General features: G+C 39.6%; 1 protein-coding gene across 5 annotated transcripts; it reads right to left on the reverse strand.

Moving 5' to 3' along the window:
- Positions 1-1,632: 1,632 nt before the first annotated feature.
- Positions 1,633-27,766, reverse strand: CCAR1 (cell division cycle and apoptosis regulator 1). Of its 5 annotated transcripts, none has more exons than XM_083614427.1 (25): positions 27,457-27,766; positions 26,051-26,171; positions 23,977-24,149; positions 22,360-22,404; positions 20,377-20,409; positions 18,844-19,037; positions 18,598-18,712; positions 18,319-18,511; positions 16,112-16,241; positions 15,717-15,878; positions 14,317-14,542; positions 13,664-13,777; positions 12,183-12,349; positions 11,237-11,447; positions 10,321-10,404; positions 9,805-9,990; positions 8,834-9,025; positions 7,664-7,897; positions 6,871-6,982; positions 6,403-6,485; positions 5,816-5,962; positions 5,282-5,402; positions 4,613-4,798; positions 4,097-4,302; positions 1,633-2,477 (listed from the first exon to the last, which is right to left on the reverse strand). In XM_083614427.1, the coding sequence occupies exons 2-25, from the start codon at positions 26,121-26,123 to the stop codon at positions 2,424-2,426; spliced, it is 3,441 nt and encodes a 1,146-aa protein (XP_083470553.1). In that variant the 5' UTR covers positions 26,124-26,171; positions 27,457-27,766; the 3' UTR covers positions 1,633-2,423. The 5 variants fall into 5 exon arrangements, with proteins under 5 accessions (XP_083470553.1, XP_083470554.1, XP_083470556.1 ...); XM_083614428.1 differs by having other exon boundaries at positions 27,483-27,755; XM_083614430.1 differs by having other exon boundaries at positions 20,377-20,403; positions 27,457-27,703.
- Positions 27,767-27,950: the final 184 nt, after the last annotated feature.

Genomic DNA, 27,950 nt, shown 5'->3' on the forward strand with positions numbered 1-27,950 from the left:
CACACAACCCCCAAATTTGCTTCAAAGGCTCTCCCCACCTTGGGGGACTACAAGGGGAAGAAGGGAAAGTTCTACTGTGCAAGCTGAAATACCATTAGATGTCACCCAATACCATTAGATGTCACCCAAAGTAAATCTGAAATGAAAGCATGCAATCAAAGCAAATTAAATACCACATTAAGAACAGAGCACGCAACCCCTCCAAGATGTGAATAGTCTTCACTGTAGTGTGTGTGGGGTTTTTTTAAAGGAAATGCGCAAACTTTGTGGCGTTTGATCTGCAGCAGTTATTTCACACTTACAAATCATCACATATGTCCATGTGAAGGAGCATTCAAGGCTTTGGCAGTAGTCTCTCTCCCCTGTCCTCCGGATAATCCTTTAAAATTCAGAATGTCAACCTACAAAGGGGGCTTTCCCATTTTTAAATGTCACAGGAAACAGGAAGGCAAATATGCAAACACGTGAGTAAAAGGAGGGAAGCAACAACCCAAATCTCACTAAAAGACATTTACATTTCATAGGCTCAGGCTTACAGAAGCCAGACATTAAAACTGCATGTAAAAAATGTTAATCCCGAGGAAAAACAAGGAGGACCAGAGGCAGCAAAATAATTATGCAAGGTTGCGGACTATAGACTCCTTACTTCCACCCCCACCCCCAATCACATATTGTTTGCTGCAGATGTACCAGACCTTTTATTTAGGTCAATCAGAAAAGCTGCCAACATTACTACAGTACTGAGATAGAGTTATGGGTAAGAAATTAGGCCAACGAATACAGTTAATTCTGTGCAGTTAAAGGGATGAATAATAAAGGGGAGTGCTCTAATCGGACTGCTTTTTATGTTTTCCTCTTCATGGGTTGCAACAGGTCTTCATGAACCATGAAACTAAATAGGTAGCAACTAAGCAACAAGACTTGTATTTAAACAAACGACCAACAAAAGCTTTGAGCATTGCGGTGCCCCAGTTTTCTCCATTCTGTGTATGTTTTAACTGCATGGTGCTCTCAGCTTTCAAAATACTGGGCACATAAAGAAAAACTCCCATATTCTACAAATCAAAATCCAAGGCATTAAATTACCATTAAATTCTACACACTTAACTTGGTTTGATCAGAGCTTAGGAAAGCAGTGACGGTACACCGTGTAACAATCAGTGTGTAGACCTTGCTACTGCACTAGTAGAAAGCCCAACTGCTGCAACCTTTTCCTCATCGGGGAGTTGCTCCACCTACTTTAACATTTTGGTTGCCATTTCCTGAACCTTTTCCAGCTCTATGGTATCCTTTGTGAGGTGCAGCAACCAGAACTATACCTATTATTTCAGGTGCAGCTTTATTTTCAGTGCTTTCCCCAAGGTTCCCTAGCGCAGAATTTGCCTTTTTCTCCACAGCTGCCACACACTTGGGTCAACATCTTCACTGAGTAGCCCATTACAACCCCAAGGTCATGTTCCTGCTTAACTTGAGTAAAGCTCATGTACCTACACTCTCTCTCTTAAATACTCTCTCTCTTAAATAAAAATGCTATGTCACTTCTTAAATTTAGATCTTTTAAGAAGTTGTGTGAAATGCACATAATACTTTACTCACTTGGACTTTTTGAAATCTTAATGAATTAACACTGGAAAATAAACAACCAGTTTAATGAGAGCCAATAAAAAAGTAGTAGCAATCCCCACGCCCACCCCCATAAAGCATTATAGTGACATCTACTGGCCAGTTATGCAATTGTACATTTTCATACTTAAGTGTTTGGTATATTAACGCAGTAATAATAAAAAATGTATAACAAAACCAATCTGTATTTTCATATAAATCCCAATTTACCATTCTGCTAAGTTCCTTACTATTTGTCTTAATCACTGGGCACCAAAACAGTAATAAGAACAACTTCCAAGTGAGAAGGTTTGATTTAAAGGGAAGAAACTGTGACAAGAAATTCAAAATTTTCTTTAAAAATCTTTACTTGCAAAATTAAGCAGCATGCTATGATTTATACCTGAATTTAAGAAGGCTAATTAGACTGAAATAAAAACCTAAGAATGGCATTTCTATAAATAATGGGGGGGAAAGTCTCCACTAGACTTTAAAAGGAAAACATTTGGTAATTAAATACTTGCTACTTTCCATTAAATTGATGAACTTTATTAGCATTCAAACTATAACGAAGTTTGCCCTAAAACATATTTGCAATGCAAAATTATTTTCACTCAAGGAGTGTCTAATAAATTGAGAGCTATGAATTACAAGCAATGCTTTGAAGCAGGCTCGCACATTTATAAAACTTTTTACATCCTTTGCTTGGACCAAGGTATTTATACTACTCAAATCAAACATGCACCACTTTCATACACTCCAGTTTCATGATTTATATTACATTATGTGACACCATATTCCCCACAGCAGCAGCAAGTTTGTCATACATTTGCTCCATTTTCTTTGGATTTCTGATCTTCAATCTTCACAATATCCTGTAGAAAAGGAGGAAATACACTAATGAAGGGTTATATCAACTGAAGCCCTAAGTAACGTATAAATTCATATACAGCATTATTCCCATGCTAACAGCAGGTACTATTTTTTAATCACCTGTCATCAGCCACTTAGTGATTAATAAGAATGGATCTTTGTGTCTTGTGCTTGAAGTGCCAAACTATGACACTATACACTTAAAATGAATACCTGAATACCTAGGAAAATCAGATTTCAATAGCTGCAAATACTAGTACAATTTCAAATACTACTCTTTTGCATAATGTGAAATCACAGGTATTTGCACATTTTTAATATGCTAGGAGACAAAAACCAAACCTACCACTCACTCTTTCTCCCTCTTCTTTCCCTCTCTGTCACCTCCCCTCTACCTCCCACATACACACTTTCAACGCCAGGGCTGGCAAGAAAGTAATATAACTGAAGCAATATTTCAATTTCTTGAAGTTCTTTTGGGTGTTATCTTCCAAATGTGTGACAGTATCCATTGGCTCTAAAGGATATTGATTATATTGTTCCTCTTGCAATGTGGCTTGACTAAAGAACCACAGTGGGGTCTCCAAGTAAACAGTCAGTGCCTCTTTAAGGCTTGTTTTTTGATGGAAGTGGGTATTCATCATATAAACATATGAAGAGCCCTGCTGGATCAGGCCACAGTTCAGGATCTTATTTGCACAGTGACCAACCAGATGCCTAAGGAAAATCTAAAAGCAAGATCTGAGTACAACAGCACTCTCTCTGCTTCTGATTCCCAGCAGTTGGAATTCGGAGGCAAGCTGCCTCTTAAGAGTGGAGGGGAACATAAGCCATCAACAGCTCTATTTTCCATGCATTTTTCTAATCCTTGTTTAAAGTCATCTGAGTTGGTGGCCATCACTACCTCTTGGGGGAAGAGAGTTCCATGCACTGTGTGAAGTGTTTGTGTTTGTCCTGAATCTTCCAACATTCGGCTTCGTTAGAACCCAGGTGTTCTAATATTATGACAGGGGGAGAAAAAACTTCTCCCGACCCAGTTTCTCCATGCAATGCCTAATCTTATACACCTCTTTCACAGGGATGGGGAACCTCAGGCCCAGGATCCAAATACAGGCCTCTGTGTGGCCTTCATGATACCCTCCAGGCCACAGCACCTCTATGGTTAAAGTGAAGGTAAAGGGACCCCTGACCATTAGGTCCAGTCGTGGCCGACTCTGGGGTTGCGGTGCTCATCTCACTTTACTGGCCAAGGGAGCCAGCGTACAGCTTCTGGGTCATGTGGCCAGCATGACTAAGCCGCTTCTGGCAAACCAGAGCAGTGCACGGAAACGCCGTTTACCTTCCCGCCGGAGCGGTACCTATTTATCTACTTGCACTTTGACATGCTTTCCAACTGCTAGGTTGGCAGGAGCAGGGACCGAGCTAACCCCGCCGTGGGGATTCGAACCGCTGACCTTCTGATCGGCAAGTCCTAGGCTCTGTGGTTTAACCCACAGCGCTACCCGCGTCCCTCCCTTTATGGTTAGGCAAAGTTTAATAAAGTGCAGTTTGCACAAGCAGGTCTCACTGTGCCCACGCAACAGATTAGTTGAATCCCAACCAGAATTAGAAAAACCTTTACCTTTTTAAGAACGCTGTGTATTTCATCCATAACTGTAGCCAAACTTTTGATTGTCTTATTCAGCTGCCCCTCAAACTGCAAATTTGTATCTTCTGATGCCTTCAAATTCTCTTGTAGCTGGCCAGCATCTTTTTTGACTTCTTTAAGTTCTGCAGACAGACCTTTATTCAGATTCTCCAAATTCAATATAGTCTTTTCATCTTCATCTGAAAACCCCAAAAAAAGATTTTAAAACACTTAATCTTTTACTTTCGGTTTTTCTATATTCCTTCAAGCATTACAGAACAAACAGCGTTAAAGATGCCATGTACCTAATTATACAGCTGTATCACCTAGCAGAGCTAGTAATGTGATTTGGTAAGATGTGTCCTCTTTATTCAGGCCAGAAGACCTGAGTATTCATACACTCCACACAATTCATAGGAATTGTTATTGTTCGGCTTTAAAGTATTTTTCTGTTTTAATAATAAACCTTTCTGAATGTGTGAAGCAATAATTCAAATCTCACTCTCCCACCTGTCTTTTCTTCTAGTGACTGAAGCTTTTGTTCCATCTCAGCTCGGGCTTTTTCACTCTTCTCTAGTTTCTGCAAGAGACTCCCTACATCCACCATAGCTCCATTGTAAACAATGAGGCCAACGTTTTCTTCTGAGCTTCTTGGTTCTTGTTTTATAGCAGGTGATGGTAGCAGCAGCCTGTTTCCTATAGGGCGTTAAGAAATATAATTAAAATCAACGTGTCTGGTGAGTTTCAAGACTCCTACAGTACATGTCTGGTGAGTTTCAAGACTCCTACAGTAAAAAATTAGCAAAGTCCCACGTTTTCTCAAGAATTCCAGTGTACTTGCATATTCCAAGAGTGAAACAAATGTTTCCCTCCCCCACATCCTCAGTCCCAACATAAGGAGTAAAATTCCCACTCAAAAAACTTTCAGATTGTCCATAGGGTTGAGATCGTCATGTTGGCAAAATATGGAAAAAACAGGATGGGATCCAAATGTGCCGTGTGCAAGCACACAGGGACTTCTGCTCATTCAAAATGGTCCCCTCTCTGAATTTCACTGCTGCAGCCTTTACTACCTACTACATTGAAGAAAGAGTACATGCTATTAAAGTGACACAGGTAGAAGATATTTCACCATACATAATGGTAGACATGTCTTCATAGCTAACAAAATTGTGTCACCTAGCATTTCTTCCTGTGGAGTTTCAATTTCTTCTTGATTTTCTTCATCTTTAGAAGTATCTGTCAGTTTTCTATAAAAGCAAGATTCACGAAGCACCACCTTATTAAGCAGCTTCTTAACCTAAGATAGCAGGAAACCAAATTCACATTAATGGTTTGCTCAACAAAGGCATGATTCTCATGCATAATATAAGCAATACATTTTTACAATACCTTAAAAAGGCAAAAAAAAATCAAATCTCGAAGCTTGAAATATTTTACAGCAAGAGAGTAATTTTACGTAAATTATTGACAATAAAATTCTTCTGTATGCATGTGGACTTCAATCATTTATCATTTTTTTCATCATGAACACCCCCTTGTTTCCTCCCTTTTCTCTAGCAAAGAAAATACAGATGTATAAAAAGTGACTGGACAAGTCTTATTTCTCTTTATTATACTGCAGTTAATCACAGAGGAAAAAACAGAGTGATGCAGACTGAGTGCTGCAAGGCCTTCCCTTTTCTTCATTCCCATACAGCTTTAGCAACAAACCTGAGCTCGTGAGAGATGCAATCCAAGTGTGTACAGTATCTCTTCCAAATCCTTTTCTAGAAGGTATCCACAATGGCATTGATCAAAATAAACGAAAGCCATCAGAAGATCGCGGTTAACAGTTATCATCTGTGTTTTGTCTCTTTCCTAAAAAACACATTTTATAACAATAAGGCTTTTTCCCCTTTTTTATTATCCATTAGTTATTTCAGTATTAGAAAATATGTGAAGTACAGCTTCCTTAAAAGAATGTGCATATATATCAATTTTCTAAAGCGCTTCAACACTAAGCACTTTCAAAGATGGTTATACAATTTATGAGGATAAGAGATAGGAGCAGCAGGATCTGACAGAAGTTGTTTCCAGGAGTTAGTTCCCACACTGATTACAGGTCAGAGCTACTAGTATATTACATACTATGGAGAGAGTTTTCACCTCAATTGGTTATTGACACTATCTCCAGTAAACAAACCCTTCAGGAAACAGAACTTAAGACTGATGAAGACAGTTTTGGCAGACAGCCTATTCCTTCCCAGTTCTCTAGCATCTTCATTGATTCACAGTTAGAAACTCACAGCACTAAATACCTTATCTTTAGAAACTCTCTCTTTGCAATGCCGGTTTCCCTCTCTTCTGTCATCTCGTCTGTTCATTTCCTCATCATCCCTATCTATGGAAACAAACATTACCTTCAGCATATTCATATTATGTTAGCGCTTTATACTGCTATTATACATATCTTAGAATGAAGATGCACACAGCTCACGTGATGTTAAGGGCATCTTACAACATAGAAAGAAACAGCAGAAGTTCTGTTAACACGCATGTGCCAAAGATATTATTTCTCTTCCGGACCACTTTGGTTCAATAATCTTAAGTAATAATTGTAGTTTTATAGATTGGATTTTCACATCAAAAGGTACAGAAGTATTGTACACAGTCTGTTACTCACTGCAAATTCACTAGTGTAAATCAACACACATAACTGAGGGCTCTACAGTTTTGTCTTTGTCTGCACCTGCCACCTTTTAATTAGAGTAATCATCCCCATATACCATCATCTTCATCTTCAGCATCCTCTGCTTCCATTGGATCGTATTCTTCCTGGTTATTGTCATCTTCCATTTCATCTTCATCTTTAGCATCATCCTTCCTCTTATCTTCTCTCTGTAATTAGTTCATAAATATTAACACAATCCAACAACTGGCAGCAGTAATTTAAAAACCTTCAAACCACACAAATTTGGGGTGATATCCAACTGTGTCTGCCCGACTGGGTAATCCGTTTCTGCTTGTGTAATGTGACTATCCCTTCTTCTCCTCTACCCTGTTCTCCCTTGTATATCTCTAAATCCACTCTAGAAGAAGCCTCAGCCCTCTGGAGCAGATTCTGGAGTGCACAGAGAGGAGAGGAAGGGGGAGTCCATTCATAAAACACTGGATCTCACCCTTGGTGCAAAAGGTTCTAAAACAAATCACAGAGATCTGGGATTCAATCCCACTTCCCTAGCAAGAGGATGTGAAAACGGATGATGATATTGCTTACGTTTCTGTATTTCCTATTTGCCCTGAAGAGTGAACCAACAATCAGAAAATTATTAAGCTGAAGCAGTGCTCCAGTTGTTGTCATTGTCTGGGGTAGGGGAGAATTTATTTTTTTCATATAACAATTTGAGCTCCTTGTAAGGGGAGGAAATCAGTTATAGAATTCCTATCAGGCAAGATCTGATAAAATTAACCAGCATGAGAAATAAAATTAAAACTGATGAAATGTAGTAACAAGCCCATCCTTCACAAACCGTTCTTAATCTATCAGCTGATTAGTTCTTTCTTCTAATGGCCACTAACCTTCCTGTCATCCCTCTCATCTTTTCTTTCTCTCTCATCTCCAGATTTTCTTCTTTTAGGCTTTGGGTCATCATTTTCATCATCTCGCTCTTCCTTTTTCTCTTTCTTCTCATCTTTTTTGTTCTTTTTATCTTTTTTATCTTCCTTATCTGGAAGCGACAAGAGGGATCTGTATATTCGGACACCAAAGTCCCTTTGAAGCATTTCATTGAAAAGTTCAGCAAATAATGAAACCTGCACAGGAAGCAACAAACTAGAATTAACAAAGCACCGAAACAGAATTACAAACAGTACACTCGCATAATCTTGTTAAAATGTAATTAACTCTGCTTGTTCTTTCGTGCATTTCATTTCCTTCTACCTCACTGCGTACCATACCCACCCTCAATATACCTACAACTCAGGTTAGCACTTTATACATCTGAAAAATGGACTACTGTCCATGAAAACTCATGCCATAATAAATTAGTCTTTAACATGCCACAAGACTTTTTGCTGGCTTTGCTAGAAGTGATTAAAACCTGACAAAACAGTTACATAATATTCAACTTCAATACAAGCATCAAAATCCCTGTTCGTTAAAAGAATGCAGAAATAAAAAATTAACCTGGCACTTGAAATTCTGCAGTTTTATAATCTTTTCTTTTGCTTAAACAAAATTCTAGTGAGGAAATTCACCGTATCCTCATTTTACATAAAGGCAGGCTGAAGTTACAAAATATGGAGTTGTCCAACTATATCCCGATTCCATGGCAAAGTTAAACTTTCTTATAAAATAGGCCCCACTTGAAGATCACTAAGCCACTGCATGTATGGTGCCAGGCTACAGTAGAAGAGAGGGATACAATTGTCATAATTTATTTACTGTAACAGGAGCACAGAAGTCTAGCTTGGTGCAAATCCAATTCAAATGAATGGAGGTTTCACAGCTGTACTGCTGGTAAACAGTGTCCTTTTTTCTTAATCTGACGTAAGTAATTGAGCTGGCCCTGTCTCATCACAGAACCAAGATGGGGGCATAAAATCAAAAGCTTGAAGCCAGAGAGGCTGCACTCTTAAGAGAACAGGGGCACCTTAATTAATTGTATCCAATGTCGTGTGATCAGAAGGGTGATCACGCAAGTAGTTATTCAGAAATAGTGAGGGGAGAAAGTTAGGTGAAGAGATGACCTCAAAAGAATGCTCTTTGTTATCCTCCAGCCTGTAATCCAGAAGAACACTAAGAGACATAATACTGCAGTCAAACTTTCCGCTTTTGGCTGCCCAGTTCGGATGCACAATGATTGCTGGCTCATCAGGCAAGATATATCGCCTCTCTCGACGTTGGCGTTCCACTTCCTCTAAGCGTTTTCTTTCTTCTTCCTAAAGATTTGAAAAAAGGAATTTGGAGTGGAGACGTCAGAGTATGAACTTCAAATATTTACTTCTTGAGCGGGGTGAAAAGGCAGGGGGAGTGGGGAGAGCCACATACTCAGTTGTTTACTGGACACTTCTATTCCCTTCCCCTATGTGAATGTTATATGCATGCTAGCGAGGACACTCCATGACAGAACCTGGAGAGTCAGCCTAGTGTGGGAGTGACTGGGGAGACCCAGGTTCAAATTTTCACTCAGTGATCAAGATCCTCAGGTCAATTTCTCTTACGCTAAGACACCTAAGATTAAGGAGATGAGAGATGATGCATCCTGCATTTGAGGAAAAGGAGAGAATATTTCTTCTCTACAAAGCGAAGGCCTAACCAGCACTACGTTGTGGCTGGAAATTTATTAACTCTAATGTAACTTAACAAGCCCTGTTATTTAGTATTCTTGGCACTAGCAATGTTTATTGCAACAAGGAAGATTCACATGTAAATAGAGATGTAGACATAAATGGCTTAGTAGCTCCTTCCCATGCTACTACCACCTTCCCTCAGGGGCTAGGTAACACTGGAGACAAGACCCTGTAGCTTTTGGATTGGTATGGCAAGAAGTTATGAGAAAGCAGCCCACCACAACTACAGTGTGCATGCATAAGATCAGTCCTTACTCTCATTATGAAGATCTTCCTATCACACACAAACACACCTGAAGTTCTGCTTAATAATGAACTAAACATTTACTAGTGAACATTTTCCACTAGTAAATCCACTAGACAGCTACCTCTTTGTCATCTTCAGATTTCCTCTCTTCCTCCTCTTCATCTTCCTTTTCAGACTTCTCCAATTCTTTCTGTTCTTCCTTCTGCTCTTCCACTTTGAGTTGCTTTGTTAGTCGGGCTATCAGCTGGGATTTCAAGCCCTTTGAGCTAAGAGTTCGGCTTTCTAATTCTTTGCGTAAGTCATTAACCTAGTTGATAAATATTACAGTGAGCCTTCAATTCACAATTTAGTATTTATATAATCAAACCTATTCAGAGACAAGCACATCTCAAATTACTGAAATATAAGGCAAGCAAAACTTGGCAAAAATCACAAAGCTTCATTTTTTAAAAATTCATGATACATTTGCCCCAATATAATGTGTATCAGTGATTTTCAAAGATTTCACTCATTTAAAAAGATCAAAGCAACACAAATTCCCAATAGCTGTACTACCTTCAGAAAAGAAACAATACTGCAATATTTACTAGACTTTGTAATGTAATGTAAACATCCTGAAGTCTTCAGCTATGGTTACCTTCATTGCCTTTGGGTCAAGTTTGGACCAATGAGTAGGAGTAGAAATCTCTTTTGCTTCCCCATCATCCTTCTCCTCTTCATCCTAAAAAATGAAATAAAGTCATCATCCTTCAGAAAGCTTCAAAATGAATATGATTCTTTCTTAAATTCTGCAGCTGACCTGGGCAAGGCCACAACTGTTTCATCAGACAGTCTTCTCCTAAAGTTACCATTTCAACAAAGCCACATACACACATTCTACTAGTTTATAACAGTGCCTCTCTCATCAGCCAATAAGAGCCATCTCTGTGAAACACAAAAGGGTGATAAAGAACAACAACACAAAGATCATCGGGGACACACAGACACTGCTGGTCACCACCAACCACACAGTGTATGATATCCCCCAATTTTCAAACCACCCAAAATACTCCTCATTTTGTTAGACCTTTTTACATTTACCAAGTTGCCAATCAGCCAGATAAGATTCTTTTAGGCTATGTTATTTCAATGTCTTGCCTATTTCAAAGTACCATTATTAATATTATTTTTTAAAAGGCTAACACATGGGAGAAAAAATAAAAGTTTTTTGTTTTTTGGTAGAACGGCAAAATGCTTAAAACAACTTTTAAAACTGAAATCTTAACTCAATAACTGGTCCCAGATTCCAGCAACTAGTTCTAAGATTACAAAGATTTGTGCACGGAGCGCACAGCTTAGATTCCACTTGTTGCATCAGTATACACTTAAGTTGGTACACTAGCTGTAATTAAACACAAGTAAGTTCTACACTGCTGAAAGCTGGTTTACCAGTCATTGTTACCAATTATGTTCCTCCTAGGTATGTTTGTGGTGTAGCATGTGGTGTGTATTTTGTGCCTGTGTTCCTGCGCCTGTGAGAAGCAGAAATAGAAAAAGGGATTAGCGTTCAGTGCCTGTTCTCCATCAGCCTCCTTGCGTTCACCCTGAAGCTTCTCGACCAGCTGCTGCTTGTATCCTCGGGAGAGGGATTCCCACTCTGAGCGGGTGGGAAGGCAATGCCAAACATCCGGGAAAAATAAAACCACTGTCTCCACATGAGCTGGAACCGTACGCCCCTTGTGGGTCTCCTCAGGGCGATGGTAGCGAATCTCTGCAAAACGGTACCTGTTGCAAGGGAAGAAGCATGTTGGAAAAAAAATTCTACAATACATTTTACAGAGCCTAGATCACTGTAGCACATCAAGTAAAGCAACTTTGCTGCGACAACCTGAATTTTTTCTAAAGAAAAAAAAAATATGAAAGCCATATGTTCTCTTTGAAAAACTTGTGTACGATGCATTATAAGACATCTGCTAGGGAATAAATTTAATACTAAAAAAGCTGAGGCAATTGTTTTTGCACTTGGCACTAAAATGTGCCATTTCATCTGACTCGGGAGGAAATAAAAGATAAAAGTTGAACTCTTTTTTTTGTATTTATTGTTGGAAGGTGCTCATTCACAAAGCGATCGACAGCTGATTAACACAAGTAGTAAATCGACCAAGAGAAAATATGGCTGCCCCAAACATCTAATTATTTATAAACACGAGAATAATGAAATGAAGTTTCCTTGGCGATCTCCTCCAGCTATGCGTGAAATGAAAGAATATTTTAACATACAAGCATTGCAAAGTTCAAACAACAAATACAAACACATTATTTAAAGTTCATTGTTCTTCAAACCTTTTGGCACCAAAATCACATTTGCGTTGTCAACTAGGATATCACTTTTGAGTAGTTGCCTGCACAGCTACTACCAGCTGCTGATAAAGAAGTGGTTGATTTTGCCCAAATCATTTCCATGAGGATTTTAAGCATGCTGCTATTTCATCAAAATGTTTTTAAGAATGTAGTACTTACCATTGTGTGCATACACTTAAATCAATCCCTGTTAGAGCCCTGCAACAACGGATGGCAGTTTTAATCAGCACAGATGGGTCCTTCTCCGGCTCAGGTCCATCCAGTGAGGGAGACCAGTGTCCACCAATAGCCATGGCTTCATCTTTACCTTTCATACCCACTAAAAACTAGAGAAGAAAAGGCTACTTAGCACTTTCTTTCAAAAAAAAAAAAAAAAAGATTATCCAAACTACAAAAAAAGGGTAGAATCTTATGCTGCAATGATTTCCGACTGTTCAACTGGACTCCACTTTCTTCTTCTGAATGCCCTACAGGCTTCCTCAACCTCGGCCCTCCAGATGTTTTTGGCCTACAACTCCCATGATCCCTAGCTAGAAGGACCAGTGGTCAGGGATGATGGGAACTGTAGTCTCAAAACATCTGGAGGGCCGAAGTTAAGGAAGCCTGCCCTACAGTCTCCCAAAACCCTGGAGAGTGATGAAGTCCATTCTGCATTGGATACAACCCGTTAAAATTACACATACCTGTTTGTCAGTTTACATGCCATCACAAGCAGTTATCTGCAAGAATGACAGCACAATTCTATACATGACTACCATGGGCATAATCCCAGGTAAGTGAATACAGTTTTGCAGCCTAAGTCTTGCTCAAGAATGAGTTCAGTTTCGTTTTTCCACATTGCATTTCAGTAATGGAATAGGTTTAAACATCATTACTCATTCATTCTGCAAGACTTCGGAACAGTTTGTCATCATATAAAAATGCTTTAAACAACAGATTAAAATAATATTCTGTACTGTAAAATCAGGGGCTTATAGAATTGTATAAACGTTCACTGACATAACCTTGAGAGTTTAAAAGTATTTTAGCCAGAAACATAAGAAGGTATTTTCTTGGAAGTAGGTTCCAATGGAGAAAAGGAGAACTTGCTTCACAGTAAATATGCATAGGATTATACTGATGGTTTCACGGTGTCTATGGGAAACCCCGCCCCCCCATTTCTCTCAAGGTGATGTTATTTGCTTTCAAGATGCAAAAAACACCTTACTAGCTTGGATCTAAAGATTCTGTTGTGTGAACAAAGTCTCACAGAAGATCCAGAGCAGTTTGGGAGCAGGGGGAATTGGCGAGAACCTTCTCTCCTCCTGCTCACGCACAAGGAAAGGGCTTTCTCCAATGCAACAGATCTAAGCCCATTTTTAAAAATGAAACTAGTCCTGTTAATGGTTTGGAAGAGCACATGCTTCAGCAGTGCTGAGAGCAAAAAACATGCAAACCATGTTAATAATTTGGATGGGAGACTACAGGGGGCCTCCTGTAAGAATAATATATAAAACACATTTCAAAAGTAATTATCTGTGTCCATATAGGAATTCTATGTCCCCAACATAAAGAAAACTATGTGGAAAGCTTGTACCTGCATCAATTTTCCAGCAAAATTTCTAAGTTTATGTTTGTTTGCTAGAAATGCATATTTTTACCTTTATGAGTCTAGCGGGATGTTGAAAACCATCCCGGAGCTCTTGTGGATCTTCAGCAAGAGCACATGATTTGTGATAAAGATCTTCCATGCTAGGACTGGCCATGAGCATCACCTGTTAAAGTAATATGACAAAAAAAAAAGACAAGACAACGTAACGAAGCTATGATTCGAAGCTTGGTATCTTACACTTAACTGCTAAACTCAATAGGTCTAGAATAATGCATAAAGTCAAAAAAAGATACACCTGTTTTGAAGGGTTAAATATCCAAAAATCTCAATGAAATCATCACTTGATTTTAAATTTCTAACATGCCCAAAGCACAAAATAAGACTTGTCTAAATTAGCAAGTAGCCTGCAGATCCAAAGCTTCTTGAATTGCCACATACAGTTCGTTGCAATCTTGCCAAGATTTTATGCACACACAACATGAATCAAGGGCCCAACTAAAGAATCCATGGAAAGATGTCACCCACTCTGGAATAAAAGAGTTGAAACCGAATCTGGTCCAACTGAACTTACTGTTCAGTCAAGATTTGCGACAAAGGTAACATCACTGAAAACCTATGCACAGAAGACAATGGGAATCCCTTCAAAGAAGCATTTCCAAACATTTCTATGCAAGCAGGAATGATTTAGGTTGTTGGACATACCTTTGCACTGTAAAGATGATCGGCATCTGGTGGATCCAGTACAGAAGTGTTTTTATCCAAAGGATCTACCTCTCTATGCATTACATAGAAATTGCAGTAGTTTCCTAGCTGAAATGGTCTTGACATAGGAAATGCATCCACCCATGTAAACTGAGCATCAAAGAAGTCACTTGGGATGTACAAGTTCTGATATCGCCGTCTCAGTTCCATCATATCACAGCTAAGGCTTTAAACAGTAAGAAAATATATTTTACAACAATAAAAAGAGCTGGGGCTTAAAAGCAAATTTGTAGCAAGATGCAGAATGAGAACTGAGCTCAAACACTATTTTTATAGTTTTGCTTCTACTTTTGACATTACTGAAAAGCAGCTCAGAGCCATTAGTGTCCACCTCTTGGAAGAAAAATACAGTAACGTTATTTTGGGTAATTTTTTTAAAAAAAGTTTTTGCTTGTTGAAACGTTCTCTGAAACAGAACATGCAAATTTTGAAACAAAAATCAAGACTCACAAAAGTTTGGTTCAGCCCTTTGTGGAAGCTACGGTACTTTTTGTCATAGCCATTAAACTTTTATCAAGTATCAGAAATATTAAAAAATGTTTTAATCAGTCAACAAACAAACAAATAAACCCAACCAACACCATTTTTTGTTTTTAGGGTAAGTTGCTTCTCCAGAAGCTGTTGAACAGTTAGGCAACTGTCAGAGTAAATGGAAATCACTACAGTCCAGCCCTGATCAGGCTTTAGCCGAGGTACAGACAGGTTGGGCAGAAACTCCCTGTTTTATCATGATAATCTGAAAGTACATTATTAAGGTGTATACCCTTAATGTATCATATAATAAGGTACCATTGATTTCTCAAAATTCTATAGTCTATACCAGTCATAAAAATACTGCATTCCCTTCACATTTTCAAGCCTTTGTTCACCCCTTCAAGGGTTAGAAACACGTTCTTTCAAATTAAAGTTGAGATTCTGAAAGCACTGAATTCTGCAGCCAACTTGCAACATCTTACAGATTAGCTAATGCTTTATTGCCAGGTAAACTGTTTCAGCTCTCCACTTTGAAACATATCTGGCTCCAAAATTCCTGTACAATGTCCACAGCCACCCCACACGGTTGTAAAAATGTGTAATACAAAGAGGGTCATTGTGCAGCTGAAAGTTTAAAAAGCACATCTCCTTAATTTGCACAAAATATTCTGTCTACAGTGGATGGAGGTGGGTGGAGAAAGAACAACATTCAAGTAAAACTGAGTTACATTAAGTAACTTTAAAGTCAACAAAAATGAAGCTATGTTTCAATCTCTTGGGTTTATTTAATGCATCCTTCTTTTATGGCAGTAAGATACCTTCCACAGAAAAATATGAAATCACAATTTGACACCAAGATAACATACCAGTCTAATGAGAACTTGGAAAACTGGACCGTGTAACGGGGTACAACACGTCGGGGTCTTCGGGGTGATCGTTCCCTCTCTCGCCGAGGTGATCTTTCTCTAGAGCGTTTTCTCTGGGGTGATCTTTCCCGTGACCTACGTCTCTCACGCTCCCTTTCACGACTTAACCATGTGTGAAATATAAATGTCTTGTTTTAGCGTCTACCATTATGAACGCAGAGCTCACATGCCTATAACTCTAGAACCAACAGCAACAAACATCAAAACATACAGAACTTCCATTCTGAAATCATCATTAACTAAACTGAACAGTACTTACATTCAAACTTCAAATATTTAAATTATTTGCTGTCTGTAATATGCACAGAAAATTGAGAGGAATTTTTGTATCACACCTTCTGTCATCTTTTCTGTTAGCCATGGGGTCTCCTCTGTCATTTCGCCCGGAAAATCTGGGTGGTGGATCTAGTCTCCGTGCTGGCTGAGGCTGTGAAACTATTCGAACAGGGGGCTGTAGCAAACCAGCTAGGAGGGGGGAAAATCCCACAAGTTCTTAAGAATTTCATATCAGTAAGCAAATTATAACACAAAAATGTAGCTTATTTGTTGGACTATCCATTTTCATGCTTTTTAAATAGCATAGAACATTTGCTCATTTGTTTTGCAGAAATGAATGTGGCAGCAATCCAACAATCATCTAATAACAATAGGTATAAGCAGCATAAGGTTTCTCATATTTAATCCAATGGGATGCATTCATTTAACTCTTCAAATTATATAGGCAAGATGATGAATTTTTCTTCCTCAATGCAAGCCTCATCATACTGGGATATGCAGCTAGTTTCACTTTAACAGAATTCAAGGGGAGGGACACAACTCTGAACAAAATGGTTCAAGAGAACATTATATTGACTGAATGCTTTAAACCTACATTACTCAGAAAATATTAACATGCTGTAAGATTTTGACTCAACCATTCAGTTTCCAGCAATGTGGGGTGTAAATCAGTGTCCATTTCAACAAAATACTGCTCTTGGTGTTTATTCTGAAGGCCAGTCCTCATTTTGAGGCTGTTTGTCCATCACATGCCCCCTGCTTAACACTTCTCAATATCTGATAGGGAAGCAACTGCACATAATCAGGCAGTGACTACATGCTGGAGAGTCACTTCTAATTAGTAAGCATCCAGAGACATGCAGCTTGCCCTCAAGCATTACAGTTGTTCACAAGAACACACAAGATGGGGGAAAAAGGTCACAGCTATTTGCCAAGTAGTCTGAACTGGCCCTCAAATCATCAATAATCTATCATTTCTGTTGCTATAACTCCACAATGATTGCCTCATTAAGCACTGTGAGAGGGCAATGCCATAAACTACAACATGAACAACAGATAGAGGTTACTCTCATCAACTGGGCAATCCACAGTTCTCTGCAGCAAAGAAAAAGAGGTCTAGATTTGACTCAAGCTGTAGGAAAGAAGACTGAGCAACAGTACTCAAGAAAATGTCTACCAGAGCATATAACAGCATGCAATTGTGCCAGATGTCACACAACAGGATGAGCCTCAGAAATAGTGCAAGCAAATACAAAGTCCACAGAGCAGAAGGAGGCCTAAGAAAGAACATGCGGGCAAAACAGATTTAAAACCAAACCAAACAGGGTAACTTCTCCTTAGTTCAGATTGCTCAAGTAAAGTCCAAAACATCAACAGTTTCTATGTAGACACTAAACATGTTCTCTTGAAGGTTAAGGCTCTATATGAATGACACCCATCTTTTTTATTTACCTCTTCAGAAACCACAGAACTAGTCAATTTACCAGCCCTAATGCCAACCTATTTTATGCAAGAAGTAACCACAAAGTGATTATGAATTCTGGTGCTACAACGTTTTTTTAGAGGTACCTTGTTCTTAATGGAGGCCCGTGGAGGGGCTCATTTTTATTCTTTAGAAGGATGAAGCATGGTACTCTACAGCTGATGTTAAAATGCATATATATTATGGATACTAACAGGCAACACAAAGTTTAGACTATAGTTATAAACAAAATCATAGCATATCCACGGAGAACCTTGATTACAAAATGTGTGGCTGGGTTCTACATTCCAATGCTATAATAAACCAGTTTAACATTATGAGAATGTGCTATGGTGATTGTCAGGTTTATAAGCTACATTCCCACCTTTTGCACACAAGGTTTCCTGTTGCAGTTTGCAACAAGGCAGTTTCCCATTTCATCTGAATATGGGAATGTGTGGTTTATACATATCATAGCTAGTTAAATGAGAATTGAACTTGGTTAAATAACCATGGTTTGCATAAGCAGTTTTCCGTACTGGGATAAAATTGGAAATTGTGGTTACAAACAGCAATTGGAAGCTTTAACAACTATACCCTGCGTGTGCGGGAATACGCAAGCCTGAAGTTCCCATCACAACAAATCATGGTTTGTTCTGACTTCAGAATGCAGCATCTCTCTTGCACTTCAGCTACAAGGTAAACTGAAGACCATATAGCCTTGATACTATTCAGTCAGTTATATTCTTCTACATTTTTTTTTAAAAGAAAACATCCAATATATGTCAAGTATTGAAGAAATACCTTTCTGCTGTGGCTGTTGTAACAAAGGCTGTGGTTGTGTCTGAAGCAAAGGTGTAATAGAAGCCGCTGATATCTGTGCCTGCAGCAGCGACTGTGGCTGCGGCTGTGGCTGCACACTGAATGCAGTCTGCTGTGCAATAGGCTGAAGTACAGGTGGAGGAGTCTTAAGTAAAGGCTGGGTTTGAGTCTGGTTCTAATGAGGAGGAAAAAGGGAACAACTTGTGAATCAGCTTTACACTAAAGGTGCTGACAAGAGTCAGACTGAGTGACTGTATATACCTGATTTGGTAGTGTCTGAATTCTCTGCGCATTCCATTTGAAAGGCATATTAGGGTTATATGTTGCTTCTACCAAAACTCTGTCTCCTACTTGAGGACTCTTCCCTTTCACAGCACTGCAAAATGAAAAGAGTCGCATTATTAGACATCACACTACCATAATTCTCGATAAACTTCTTTCTCTATATTATTTCTCATGCATTTTATCAGTATCACCACTTGTCCACGTATGGTAGAATTAAGTTACCTGAGCTGGAAGAATACATCTTCATCCACAAAACCAAACGTGTCATGTAGCTTTGTAACTACTCCAGTAAAGACACGCTGCTTCTGTGGTTGGCTCTGCTGCTGACTTGACCGAGGTGCTGGATAAGAAACAGTTATCTGTGCTGCTGGCTGAGGAGTAGACAGGCTAAGGCTTGTTGGCAGTGCCACAGCTGGCTGCGTGCAAAATAAAACGTGAAATTATGTAAGCATTGACAATCTTCTAAATAGTATAGCTGAAATAATGATAATAATAATTTGTATTTTTTCAATTTATTACCCATTCTTCGCCATCGGGTCCCAACAATTTAAAATTCAATATTTAAAATGTTTTTAAAAATTACATCCACAGGAATAGGGTGGGGTCTGAAAACATGTCTCAGGTGTCAAAGGCCACACACTCTGAAAAATTATTTTGAACTAAAGTTGCATTGTACGAAGTGCAAAAAACTATACCTTTTTACATTGGGGGAGAAAAAAAACAGATAAACCTTGATTTTTCTCCTATCAAACTGCAGTTGCACAAGCTGGTTCAACCAATATATCAAAACCCCACCTGCTTATTATGGTGGCCATTTCTTCCAAATCATTTCCTCAAACTGTAGGCTTATTTGTATTTCTATAAAAATAACCTCAAACATGAAAACTGTAAATGTACATCAGAACACAGAAATGCCTTCAGACTAGCACCAATCATGATCTGGAAGCAGATATTGTTTTTCAGTTGCTATGTAATCGATGTTTTCCAAGAACATTTCCAGATTTTGAATTTTGCTTCTATTATTTAATTTGTATCAATGATCTTTTCGGCCACCTATTCTTTCCTATGCTATATTTTGACCTCCCTAAAGTGGTTATGCACATTGAAACATATGTTTAAAACATTTTCTGAAAGACTAGCACACAGACAAAAATATGAATATCTTACATTGCTGCAAAATGTTTCAGAATTTTCAAGTGCAATATAGGCTGCCTTGGCGGGGGGGGGGGGGAGGACAGACTGTATGTACCTTTTGTCCACTACTTTTTATGAACATAAAATAATTACTTTCCTGTCCTAAGAAAAGTCTCTTCAAATATCTGTATACTACTTACAGCACAATCCTATGCAGGTTTACTTAGAAGTAAATTTCATCATATTCAATAGAGATTACTTCCTAGTAAGTGTGCACAGAATGGCAGCCTAAGTTTCTAGTCTTAACCATTGGTGTAAATATCTAAAAACTTAAAAGCATCAACAGAAGTCTAAGAGAAAATATGCATTAGAAATACCCCTTCTAATGACATGAAATTAATATCTCTCTATAACAGTAGAACTACAAGGGCACTTATATTTTGGTTTGGGAGGGGGAGGTAATCAAAGGGATAAAGAACACATTGGACTGAACTACCAGTTGTCTGTATTACATGAGACATAATAAAGGTACCATTATGTTTAAAACTTTAAACAAAAGCAGAGCTGACAAGTGCACAGGCAAATTTATTATACAGTGATGAAAGCTTTAATAAAACTAACCTGGGTTAGAAGAGTTTGCTGAGGTTGCTGCAACTTAAAAAATACAAGACCATGAATTACTTTTTATGCTTTGTGCAAGTCCAGCTTCCTCTTTAGCCCTATTTAGCTTTGAGAAATAGCTGCAAAATGTTTTCATGATTGCCTATACCTGCATTCTAGCATATTATTTATCTATACAATAGCTGCTCTTTATGCAGTTTTGGCCAACACTTAGCTTTCCACTCTTGCAGAGTAGTCCAAACTCCCTTTGTGCTAGGCTCAGAGGGGATGAATTAGGTGGTGTCCTTCTGCTCAGCAAAACTGGTCTTCCACCGGCTGCCACCACCAGGAGGACAGAAGCATCACTTTGCTGCCAGAGTGGGTGTATGGAAGGAACGGCGTTTCCGTGCGCTGCTCTGGTTCGCCAGAAGCGGCTTAGTCATGCTGCCCACATGACCTGGAAGCTGTCTGCGGACTAAGGCCAGCTCCCTCGGCCTATAGAGCGAGATGAGTGCACAACCCCAGAGTCGTCCACGACTGGACCTAGCGGTTAGGGGTACCTTTACCTTTTACTAGCATGACCCCCAACAGCAGGAGCCAGCAGAAGGTCCCAAATTGGAGTATTCTGGAGGTGGGGTGGGCTGAGCTGGGCCAGGGTATGTTGGATCCTGAGCAGATATCATTACCATTGTGTGATGGCATCAGGCTGCGTCAAGTTCAGGCTCCTGCAGCTATCACCCTACCCCCACAACTTTTGCCCTGGCATGGTAGGGCTGTGGATACAGCAGTGGCTCCACAACTCCATAAAATCACACAGACCAGTGGTCATTTCCTTTTATGTAATACGGGATGAATCAAAACTAAAAATGGCAATGGCAGGGCAAGATCGCCATGTATCAACAGCAGATGTCTATTGTCCAAAGATGAGTCCTTGAAAGCACATTTTCCAACACTACCAATATAGTTATCCCATCCACAAATTCTAGATTATAATGTGCCTCTATTTTGTGGCTCATTCTGAATTGCCCCAGTGGCTGAGGTTCAGGGGGAAGATGTGATACAAAGGATAAGGGAAGACCAATCCTCCCCCTTCTTAGTATCCAAGACAATATATGAGGGTTGGGGTACATCCACTTCCCTCATTACCACACTCAGACCAACTTCTGTCTCCTCATTACTCTTCTCAAAGAACCCAGCAAATGAACCTTTTTTGACAACAATATAGATCAGTTTCACCACAGCAGAAAAACAGTTTCCAAGATTCCTTAGTTAAGTCACTACGGTTCTGTAGAGATTCAAATATAAGGGCACAGCAATTTGCACACATAGGGTTGCATATCACACTGCATTTGCAGAGATCTGCTCACAGTGAGACTTTCCCTTCCTCTTCGTCTCCCCACATGTCCTCAGAATCTGCTCTGAATTGTCTTTCAACCCTCTGGAGCAGATTCTGAGGTTGTGGGCTGGGGAGGCTGAAAGAGATAAGAGGGGAAAGTTCCATTGAGCAACCAGAAGTCTGCGGTTGGATACAACCCACTATGAGAAGGTAGCTATTTGGGTGGGGAAAATATGCTGGAGTGTGTGTGTGTGTGTGTGTGTGTGTGAGAGAGAGAGAGAGAGAGAGAGAGAGAGAGAGAGAGACTGAGTGTGTGTGTGTGTGTGTTTTAAAAAATGTACATGGTCTTACAATTTGTTAGCATATATTGAAATTGCTCAGTCTGATGTGACACTGGGAGGAGGAATATAAGACTTCATTGCTGAATCCTCCACCACGTTATGAGTGTTGGAGGATATGTTAAAGTGAGGCTACGTTAAGTAGGGAGGTATGTTGGTGGACAAATGGTTTTACATGTCAGTTAATGTGAACATTTCAATCATTTCTGTATTTAACGACATAAAACTAAAATACATTTTTGGGCTATCATCCAGAACTGGAAGACTATGGACCAATTCAGACTGAGCAAATAAGAGACTGACAATATGCACACAAAGAGGTGAACAAACCTGCTGTTGTACACTATAGAGGGTCTGCTGTGGTTGTGAATATTGCTGAAAAACAGAATCAGAATTGATAACTAGACAGTACTCCAAAAAGATATATCTGTATACTACAATCTCAGAGAAATGTAAATATGGCAAAACCAAACTGTAGAAATAAAGTTTAAGACAAAAAAGATGATACTTGCATTTCTATTATTTCATCAGCTGAACAAAACAGTATTGTATCTTCTCTGAAAAGCATTTATTGTTTTTTAAAAATCAGTCTAGATATTACAACATGAACTAAATTAACAAATGCCGAATACAATCTGCTATGAAATATCCATAAGCAAGCCTTAATGAAATGAACAGGAGCTTCGCAAGATCACAACACCCAGTTATGCCAGCTGCAGATTAAATATTCTAGTTCATCAACACATCCTAGTTTGACCTAATTTGGGTTAAACCACAGGGGACAGATATGCTGTAATGATTTTATTAGTGGCAAGCAAAAGGAGCCCTGCATGAACCTTTTCACCCCCTGTGAAGAGTGCCCCCTACTTTTCTGCAATTTTTCACACCACTTTGCAAATATGTGAAGGTGAATTAGGCCAACACTCTTTCACTCAAATCTAGTTGCAGTTTGCTAGTTATAAGAGAATGTCCACACATTTGGAAATATATCCCATTGAAAACAGTGGCAAGGACAACATCTGCATACAGCTGCAGTTGATCTACACTACATTATCAATATGATGCACATTCTCATCTCATCTATATTCTGTTGCAACTGGTCAACATAACTATGAAAGGTGGAGTACAAATTTAATATATAAATAGAACTGGATCAGGACACAAGTCATTGCTTGCCAGTACTATGCATCAAGAAATCACCAGCATCGTTTGGCTGGGAACATCAGACTAATTGCTTTTGCAACAGGCAAATATTTCTTCTTTTCCTCAAGAATAAAAGCAATGTGAGGGCTGTGGTACTTTCAGTGACATCATCACGTAGCCAAATCCAATCATGTTGCTATAGTGAAGATCATACTGTGAGGAACGAAATTATGCTATAGCAGCAGCATTTCATGTTTGAGAGTTTTCTATAAAGCAACTAACAAATAATAATAATAACCATGAACATACTTAAGAACTAGGGAAAGCCACTAAGGGGTATGTGAATGTGTTTAGGTACTTGCCAAATCCCTTGAAAGCCTACCTTTCTCCAAAAATGTTTTAAGCATTAAAATTTGACGCATCACTAGTTTTTACTCTAGTTTACAGAATTGTGATTTAGTGTTTTATTAGCTTTTCCAACGTCTTTTTGGGTACCCATTGTTAGAGAAAGACACTAACAAATAACATTTGTTCCTACTAAACAGATTTCCCTATTTCTGAGGGTATGTGATATTTTGAGTACACCAAACAGAGGCTCAAGTGTAATGACTACAAGAAAGCCCTAGACACGACAGACTACATAAAAACTATATAACATTCAGTATCTAAACAATAGTAAGGTCATTTCACAAATAAAAATCTCAAAGCAGATTATAAAGTTTATCTGAACCTCGGCTTGTTTTACTGAAGTTGCCACTCACTGGCTGCACAAAAATAGGAGTCAGCAGATGCAGTTCCATTTACCTGCTGTAATGCGGCTGCTGCGGCTGCAGCTTGCTGTTGTAAAGCAGCTGTTTGACTGAGTTGATAGTTTGTTGGTGTCTGAGTACTGAGGCCTGCTGCTGCTAACGCAGTTTGTTGTGTATATATTGTAGGAGATGCTCCAAGTAAGGATGGTTGCTGAACACCAAGAGCAGCTGAAAATGTAGGATTTAAGCATTAGGACATCTTAGTTTGGGGTGGGTGGATAGTACAGTCTTATCATGGTCAAACATGGGGTTTAACAGCACTAAGGATTTCCTCCTGTAAGTCAGAGCTTGTGGAGAAATGGCTCTTCCTTGCACCCCAATATACAGCACATGCACTTTTTATATAGGAGCTACTGTTCAAATGCAGAAAAGGTTCAACTTTACTTTAGTTTAGAGCCAAAGAATATTATAGCTCATGTTTACTACATGTGGCTGAACACACACAGTTGGCAGGACAGATCCAAAGCAACAAAGCAATGGAGTCTTCAGCAACTCTTCACTTGGAACATAAAACTGAGAGCAATAATAAAAACCTAGCCTTAAAACTAATAGGTATATTCAGTTATAGGAAATTAAGGATGGAGTATGCTTTATGCCAAGACTTCTTGGTGTGCCAGATCACAGGCCATTTTCAAACCACATTGCAGACTTAATGATCTGATGCTAAATATAGATGAATTCTGGATCTTTTGAAGCCATGGAAGAAACATTTTGAGGAAAATAAATGCAATACTGGCTGATGTATCAAACTGTAACTTAACCATTTAAAGATATAATGTGCTACTTAACAATTAACAAAACAGTATATGATATAAATCATTCTGCATTTATTCAAACAATTGTTACAAAATATATGTAGAATAAAAATGGAGCTGAAAACTGATGCACCATAAGAGTATTCAAGCACCTGCTATTGCCAGCTGATAGATGCAGCAGGGGAGGGAAGAAGAGAAACTATAACATGGTAAATAACATGGCATATTAATTGGGCTTAGTATCAGCATCTAGGCCTCATCATGATCATGGAAGAGAAGCTGCACATGCTTAGAGGGGAAAGCCCAGAAATAATTATGCAATTAACAATTTCATTTCATTTCAGGCCTCACAGTTAAAACTGCTCATTCTCAAATTTTACTGGTCCTTCAAGCTTCTGTAATTTAGATCTCATTCAATTTTATTTCCATCTTACCTAAGGGTACCAACAGAAAGCAACGTATCATTTGTAAAGTGACCATATATTAGACCAACTCTGATGTGTTCAGCTAAGCATTCTTAGCCTTGAACTTCATGCTCCAAACTCTTAACACTTACAGAAACTTTGAAAACAGAGTTGGAAAAATACCAGCTGAAGGCCCAAGTCTGTAAAAATTATCAGGTTCTTCCCTTTGAAGCAGCAAAAAACCACCATAGGAACAAGGAAGAAAACCATGCTTCTGAAGAAATGTAGCATTCCTGTTTTAATAAATTGCTTGAATGTGGTATACTGCAAAGCATAGTTGGCTCAACAACTAACAAAACATGCTACTTACTATTCAAGCTAAATCCAGTCTCTGTATAACAGGGGCACCAATATGTTAATACATGATGTATTCAAAGCAAATTTCTTGCCCTTTTCATATAAACACAATGCTACATTTAAGAACTGCTGAGTTTTAGGGATGTCACCTAGATAAAATTATTAAATCCACATATATAGGCATATGAAAAATAAATACTACTAAAGAAAAAAGCACACCATCTTTATGATAATGCATATGTATGTGGCAAAATCTTAGAAGAAGCATTCCTCATCTGTCACATCAGAATAAATTATTCATTTAAGGTGTTTGATGGAATGCATTTTTAATGAACTTATTAAAAAATATTTTTTAAAAAAGTAGTTCTGCTAATTAAACAGGATCACCTTGTTGGCTGGAAAAAGCATTTTAATCAATCCAATTTATCAATTAAAACCTTTTGAACTATTCATTTTATTTTGGTTTCCTCTGACAAAAAGTATGAAACCTTGCAGAATGTCAGATTGAAGCTAAGGCAGAAGTTACTGGTTAAAAAGAAATATAAACGCTGACCTGGCTGAGATACTGCAGTGGCTGTAAACTGGGTAGCCCAAGGGGGATTCTTCTGTCCTCCAAACTGAGCCATGGCGAGCGACAAAATTATTTTGCTGTTTTAGTCTTCTACAACTGTGACCTATCAAAATAAATAACTTTATGAAAGCCACCCCTACACTTAAAATATTTTAATGCAAGTGTATTCCAGATTAGACAGACTGGTTTTCAATGCGTGATGTGGCAAATAACGTCTTAAAGTAAATTAACAATAGTACAATTATTAAACTAACCTTTGGTTGGGGAGGATTGCACAAAAGTCACAGGCAAATAAACACCTGGATGTTCTAAGTAAATGCATAAAGAAACCTGGTTTGTGACAAAAGTTCAATACGCAGCTGTAACCAAGACTTCTAGAAGCTCATCTTTCAAGGTGTGGATGCATCTGCAACATAATATGGCACCTTACCAAGAGCAGCACAATCGCTTTGTTCACAGAAGTTTAACTGACTTGCAGACTTTAAAATGGCACCGCAGTTAAAGAACAGGTCTTTGCACTGTAAATATCAACGATTGTGAACCTAGGGGAGTCCAGCGACTGGAGCTGCTGCGCGAAAGAGCAGGGGGGAATACCAGGTATACTGAAACACTTAGCCTGAGACAGAAACGGAGACTGCATTTCAAAGCAATATGTATTCGGAGAATAAAGATGAAAAGCAATCTCTTGAAAACGGAAGTTTCCCGATAAGTTAGCGCGGGAGAGAGAAAAAGCAACGTCCACGAGAAACCTGCACGTAGGCAGACCGAGGTCGCGAGCACCTGACAGCCAGCTTAACTGAGCTCAGTCCGACTCGCTTCTTAGCAATCACACGTCCAATTGTCCTGTGTGAACCACTTGCAAAGAAAACCTCACCGGCAGGATGGAAGATATATTGTATTTAACAGGCTACGTTGTGGGGGGGGGGGGGGACCGACACAAACAAGGCCTACAAATGAGGAACGAGAGAATGCGAGTGGAGGAAATTCACGGAGTGAAACAAAGAAGTAACTATTGGGTGGCTCTCGCGCTCTCCATGCATGCGAGGCACGCGGGGTGGGGGTCGAGAAGAGGTGGATGGAGGGCGGGCGGGGACACAGACAAGAGGCCTTTGAGGGCGAAACTGCAAGCCAGCTCGCTCGCTCTTCCTCCTCAGGTGGAGGGACAGGGGCCCGAGGAGAAAGCAGAGCGGGAGACGCGCCTCCTCCTCCTCTCCCGCAACAACAATGAGGGCCAGAGGCCTGCCTGCCGCCCGGGAGAAGAGCCTCCCTCTCTCGCATTGCCCAGCCCGCCCAAGGGCCGCTGTCGGAAACCTCAAGGCTCGTCACTTCTGAAACGGCCAACCCGGCCTCGGCGCCTTTGACGCGCCTCAACCCCGACGACCCTTTACCTGGCGCGGGCCGAATGAGGACTCACAGGGGCCATTTCAAACTCCTCCGGCACATTCCCCACCCCCTCCGACACCCCGCGCACACGGATAATCGAGGCACGGCGCATGCGTCGAAGTGGAGCGCGAGCGCGGACGGGTCGGAGGGGGCGATTCACTCGGGCGCCGCGCACCTCGGTGACGTCTCGAAGTGAGATTTCTCCGCCCCTCCCTCGTACACGTGCTCCGGGAAGATGGGGTCGCCGTCTCCAAAACAAGGAAGGGAAGTAACGGCGCGCATGCGTCAAGGGAAGCCCCCCGCCCTAACAATCGAGAAGCGAAGAATCCTATGAGGAAAGCCGTCATTCGATTTGCATTACGTCGTATTCCGTCGCCACTTTGCTTGGCGGGTCATAACAGCAGCGCCATCTTACTGTAGAGTAGGCACCTTGAGGGAATGTCGAGGTTGAAAGGTCCGGGCCTAAAGAAGCGCCTCAGATTCTGCGCTGCCATGAGGC

The sequence above is a fragment of the Podarcis filfolensis genome (assembly GCF_964270895.1).
Source record: "Podarcis filfolensis genome assembly, chromosome: 5".
NCBI classification, from domain to species: Eukaryota; Metazoa; Chordata; class Lepidosauria; order Squamata; family Lacertidae; genus Podarcis; species Podarcis filfolensis.